We start from the raw sequence: 6,200 nt of genomic DNA, 5'->3' as shown, positions 1-6,200 counted from the left end.
ACCTTCCTACCCCGACAATGCTTCTCTCACGCATACACGTGAGTAATCAACTGGGTATTTCTTTTTCTTAATCCTTTACCTTATTCATTAAGTGCTATCTGCAAAATCTTTTGACGATATAAAAGTTTACTTTTCCACATATGTAATCTATGACTAGTCTCCTAATCGCTTAATATTACCTCCTTTAATTAAGACAGGATCACCTAGCTGGCAACTATACTCTAGAAGCCCAATATCGTTCAAAGACTTAGCAACCTCAACTCACCTCAGTTTCCCTTGGGCTCCCGGGTGGTGAAGTAAGCAGTAGATCCAAACCTTATCTATTCATATCGAGTTCCTTAGTCATTAAAGTACATAAGTTAACATTTTCAGTTTTGAGATAAATAAAAAGTAATTGTGCTAAGATTTGTGAAAATGGCTACGGCTCGAGAAGAAGAGAAATCGACGGAGAAGGAGTGCAATCAGTCTGGTACGTTGGATATAACACACTGTTCTCTAAATAAAAACCTGTGGTAGTTAACTGATGATGTCATGTCTTATGGTGGTTTCTGTTTGTGTGTGTGTGTGATGAAAGTGGTGTAATGTTAAGGTCATCTAAAACAGTTTACCGGCTGCATGTTTAGAGTTTAAAAGACATTAGTTAGTCGGTAGGAGACGGGTATAAAGTGAGGCGGTCTAAGCCCAGCGTAACGTATTAGCCAGGTGTGTACGTACTGACAGGTGTGTTCCCCTACAGGTCTGTTGACGCCGCCGCCCACACCCACCAGCCCCTGTGGGTTTCAGTTCCCGGGTCTGGGTGGAGGACTGGACCGTGGTTCGGCATTTACGCCCTGGGTCCCGCGAGGACCGTCCCTCCTGCCAATCCTGCCACCATTCCCGATATTCCCTGCCATCGCCTCGGTCGCCGCCGCTGCCAGTGTCAAACAGACGTCATCAGGGGTAGACCCCAGACTGATGGGGATGCTGCAGAACTACGGTCCCCTGGGTCAGCTGCCGTGGGCAGCCCTGGGCGCCGGTGACCTGGCCCTCAACCGCCTCCTGTTGACCCCTGGAGGCCGCCTCAGCCGACCCAAGAAGCGCTACATCTGCAAGTATTGTCAGCGGGAGTTTACCAAGAGCTACAACCTGCTGATCCACGAGAGAACACACACGGACGAGCGGCCCTTCCCCTGCGACATCTGTGGCAAGGCCTTCAGGAGACAAGACCACCTCCGAGACCACAAGTACATCCACAGCAAGGAGAAGCCCTTCAAGTGTGACGTGTGTGGCAAGGGCTTCTGTCAGGCGCGCACCCTGGCCGTTCACAAGGCCCAGCACGCCCACGACACCATTCCAACGCCAACATCTCCCTTACCTCCACAGATCTCGCCGCCACCCATACTACCGCCGAGGACGTCTCCAGGGGATCTCGTTAGCGTCACTACCGCGCCCATATTCAGGAGTACATCTCTGTCCTCAGCCACTGTCACCACACCCATATTACCGAAGGATGTGACCCTCATACCCCTGTACAACTACCCGGTAAAGAAGGAGCTTGAAATCGAGTCTCGGAAGCATGCGCTCGAGGCCCTGGCGTACCCGGCGGCGAAGAAGCCCTTCCTGCTGACGGAGGCGGAAGAGGATAGTGGTAAGAAGAGGCGAGGCTTCACCATCGACGATATCATGAAATAGTCCATACGAACACACTAGCTCATACCCGCTGATGAGGGTAATTCCTGCGTGGTCTCTGCAGCCGCCCGGCGGTGGCACAGCCCCTGACCCTCCGCCCACATTACATATCTCTACCTGGAGCAATAATTTCCCTCGCTACCCCTCTGGTACCAACCACCTCATGAATTATCCTCCCGACAGCCCCCACCGCACCTATTCCCCACCTCCGACCCATGATGTAACCTTTTCTGTTTAGTTTATTATAGCTTTATGACCGACATATCTGATATGGGTTCCCCGCGACCCACAGGTTTATCTTCGTGATCTAAGGACTGTACAAAATAAATTATTTTTGTAATGTATTTGTTTGTTAGTAACCCTGCATTACTGAACTCTATTGTTTTTTATATTCGATGTTACTAAAACAAAGACAGTGAATCCCACAAAAGGAAATTAGTACTACTATACTACTAATGACGTTCTGCTTTATATATTATATATGATACGACATTCTACATGCCAAATTACTGATGATATGACATTCTACAATTAAGTAGTGAAATATATTGACAGATAATGTAAACTTTGTCGTGTCATATTATAATACAATATTGTCAAAATTTTGCACAGACAAGTGCCCTATGTATAAGGTTATTTCAGGTTTACCACAGCTTACTATGGATGATACAACAAGTAGTGGATGACTGTCATCCATATATGCCACTAGTGGAATACGTTATGCTAAATGTACAGTGCATAAATGACTCTTGCGCAATCAATTCCTAAAAATCCTTTTCCAATATGCAAGATTACCAAATTATTGTACAGAACGTTAATTTTAGTTATTTTCTCGCCGTATTACATTACTGGGTAAGAACAAAATCACAGTAGCGAATGTTTCTCTCTAATCATTCACCCACCTGAAGATAAAGGGATGTGAAAATTCGCATTTGTGCGCGGGAGATAAATCGAACATGATTAGTAGTCATAGGATCTCGAGGGGGAAAAGTTGAAAGGTGGAACCTTTTTGTCTTGACCAGAAATCAAGGAAAAAACAAATTACATATTTTCTTAATAGTTTTCCTAAAAAGTTCATTATGAAGGTAGCAATATGATAAACGTAATCTAGTAGCATTTCGTAACTGATAAGATTTGCATAATCCTCCCTATTAACAATTTATATATATATATATATATATATATATATATATATATATATATATATATATATATATATATATATATATATATATATATATATCATAGATTTAATGCTTGAATTTCATGGAAAATTCGCCCAGTTACTCCTGGAATCTATTTTTTCCTTACATACATCTTAAAATCTGGCGTCCAGGGAATACGTATCAGATCTATTTTGCTTTAATGATACTCTCAAACCTGAATTTGCATACGATACTTGAATACTGATGAAAAAAGAAATGATAATCCTTAAAGTCCCTTACTTCAGAAGAGTCGGCAACTGACTTGTTAATTTAAATTATTTACTTTGAGTCCCCTGGACTATATATACGAGAAGCCTAGAGGGTCATGGACCAAGAAAAGAAAAGAAAAAGCTTCAGACAATGACCACATACATATGACAGAAAATCCAGACACACACGCACGCACCTGACGTGTGCTAGTACTGGCGCACCAGAGAACGGGCCATGCCAGACTTGGACGTGGGGAATTATGCTCACATCTGACTAGACTTAACAAACTGTATATCATAAAGGCCATCATGCCGTGGAACAAGCGCTCACTTTAACCTTCCCTCCTCAGGACAAACGTACTTGACTCATGACTCTCCACGTGAGAGCTGTTACCAAGCTGGCTGGTTACCGTATATGCTGACGATACTGTTGTGAGTTACTCTGGAGAGTTACTTCATCGGGATACAGTAAGTTGGTTGGTAATACCAGCAAGAACTGCTTGTCACTCCAAACGCTTTTAAGCACACCCGCTACACACGCATCCACATACCGGCAAACACAAACACACATTCTATTTATGAATTTATTCATTCTTTAATCAATTACATTTGATGGCCGTTTCCCGCGTCAGAGAGGTAGCGCCAGGAAACAGACGAATAAAGACTCATTCACTTACATACACGTACATCCACATACACGTACATATACATACATCCAAATATACATATTCCAACATACATTTACAGACATGTACATACATATACATATATATACATTTGTACATATTCATACCTGCTCGGCTTTATCCATTCCCAGCGCCACCCCGGCCCACAAGACCAATTCTTAAGAATGAGTCCTGGTGTTAACCAGGATCTCTTTCCATAAGACTCTTGCAGCGTAAGACTCCGCCACTTACAGTAGTAAGGAAACGTAAACTGGTCTGGAGTGAGGCGTTCTTTGACGATACTGTAATAATGATACAACCTCGCCAAAGTGACTTTTTACCCTAAGTGAAAATTCAAGCAGGTGGAATCCGATAACACACACACACACACACACACACAAATATTATATATATATATATATATATATATATATATATATATATATATATATATATATATATATATATATATATATATATATATAATATATATATATATATATATATATGGAAAAAGGGAAGTGTTTTAGATCAATGGGAGTAGACATGGCAGCGAATGAAACCATGGAAACGAAAGCGAGTCAAAGGGTGAGTGAGAAGGCGAAGGTTCTGGGATCTCTGATGAATGTGTGGAAAGCGAAATCGTTATCTGGGAGGGCAAAAATGGGTATGTTTGAAGGTACAGGGGGTTCCAACATCATTATATGGATCCGAGGCATGGGCTATGATTAAGACTGTGCAGAGGAAGGTGGGTGTGTTGGAAATGAAATGTTTGAAGACAAAAACAAGTAGTGTGAGTTATTTGGACGAGTGAATAATGAAAGGGTAAGAAAGATGGGTTGTAGTAAAAAGGGTGTGGTTGAGAGAGCTGAAGAGGGTGTACTGAAATGGTTTGGAAATATAGATAGAATGAGTGAGGAAATGTTGAAAAAAAGATATATGCGACAGAACAGGAGAGAACGAGGAGAAAGGAGAAAACCAAATTAGGCTGAAAAAGATATCGAGCGATCGGGGCCTGAACATGCAGGAGGGTGAAAGGCGTGTGCGGGATAGAGTGAATTGGAACGATGTGATTTACAGGGGTCGATGTGCTGTCAATGAACTCAACCATGGAATGTGAAGCGTCTGGAGTAAACTATGGATAAAGGTCGGTGGGGCCTGGTTGTGGTTTCGGTGCATTACACATGACCGATAAAGAATGGATGTGAACAGATGCGGCCTTTCTTCGTCTCTTCCTATCGCTACATAGCTAACGCAGGAAACGGCGATCAAGTGTGTGTGTGTGTGTGTGTGTGTGTGTGTGTGTGTGTGTGTGTGTGTGTGTGTGTGTGTGTGTGTGTTTATATATATATATATATATATATATATATATATATATATATATATATATATATATATATAAGAGTGAGTGCTCAAATTACAGAGGTATAAGTTTGTTGAGTATTCCTGGTAAATTATATGGGAGGGTATTGATTGAGAGGGTGACGGCATGTACAGAGCATCAGATTGGGGAAGAGCAGTGTGGTTTCAGAAGTGGTAGAGGATGTGTGGATCAGGTGTTTGCTTTGAAGAATGTATGTGAGAAATACTTAGAAAAGCAAATGGATTTGTATGTAGCATTTATGGATCTGGAGAAGGCATATGATAGAGTTGATAGAGATGCTCTGTGGAAGGTATTAAGAATATATGGTGTGGGAGGCAAGTTGTTAGAAGCAGTGAAAAGTTTTTATCGAGGATGTAAGGCATGTGTACGTGTAGGAAGAGAGGAAAGTGATTGGTTCTCAGTGAATGTAGGTTTGCGGCAGGGGTGTGTGATGTCTCCATGGTTGTTTAATTTGTTTATGGATGGGGTTGTTAGGGAGGTAAATGCAAGAGTTTTGGAAAGAGGGGCAAGTATGAAGTCTGTTGGGGATGAGAGAGCTTGGGAAGTGAGTCAGTTGTTGTTCGCTGATGATACAGCGCTGGTGGCGGATTCATGTGAGAAACTGCAGAAGCTGGTGACGGAGTTTGGTAAAGTGTGTGGAAGAAGAAAGTTAAGAGTAAATGTCAATAAGAGCAAGGTTATTAGGTACAGTAGGGTTGAGGGTCAAGTCAATTGGGAGGTGAGTTTGAATGGTGAGAGGCTGGAGGAAGTGAAGTGTTTTAGATATCTGGGAGTGGATCTGTCAGCGGATGGAACCATGGAAGCGGAAGTGGATCATAGGGTGGGGGAGGGGGCGAAAATTTTGGGAGCCTTGAAAAATGTGTGGAAGTCGAGAACATTATCCCGGAAAGCAAAAATGGGTATGTTTGAAGGAATAGTAGTTCCAACAATGTTGTATGGTTGCGAGGCGTGGGCTATGGATAGAGTTGTGCGCAGGAGGATGGATGTGCTGGAAATGAGATGTTTGAGGACAATGTGTGGTGTGAGGTGGTTTGATCGAGTAAGTAACGTAAGGGTAAGAGAGATGTGT

At 42.5% G+C, this 6,200-nt stretch overlaps 1 protein-coding gene across 1 annotated transcript; it reads left to right on the top strand.

The window, feature by feature from the left end:
* Window positions 1-284: 284 nt before the first annotated feature.
* LOC139751895 (uncharacterized) lies at window positions 285-2,008 on the top strand. Its single transcript, XM_071667602.1, has 2 exons — window positions 285-469; window positions 737-2,008. Exons 1-2 carry the CDS (start codon window positions 415-417, stop codon window positions 1,669-1,671), a joined length of 990 nt encoding a protein of 329 aa, XP_071523703.1. The 5' UTR covers window positions 285-414; the 3' UTR covers window positions 1,672-2,008.
* The last annotated feature ends 4,192 nt before the right edge of the window (window positions 2,009-6,200 follow it).

Source organism: Panulirus ornatus, chromosome 1 (assembly GCF_036320965.1).
Source record: "Panulirus ornatus isolate Po-2019 chromosome 1, ASM3632096v1, whole genome shotgun sequence".
Lineage (NCBI taxonomy): Eukaryota > Metazoa > Arthropoda > Malacostraca > Decapoda > Palinuridae > Panulirus > Panulirus ornatus.
Note: the sequence above shows the minus strand (reverse complement) of the source record. Positions and strands in the feature narration are given on the sequence as shown.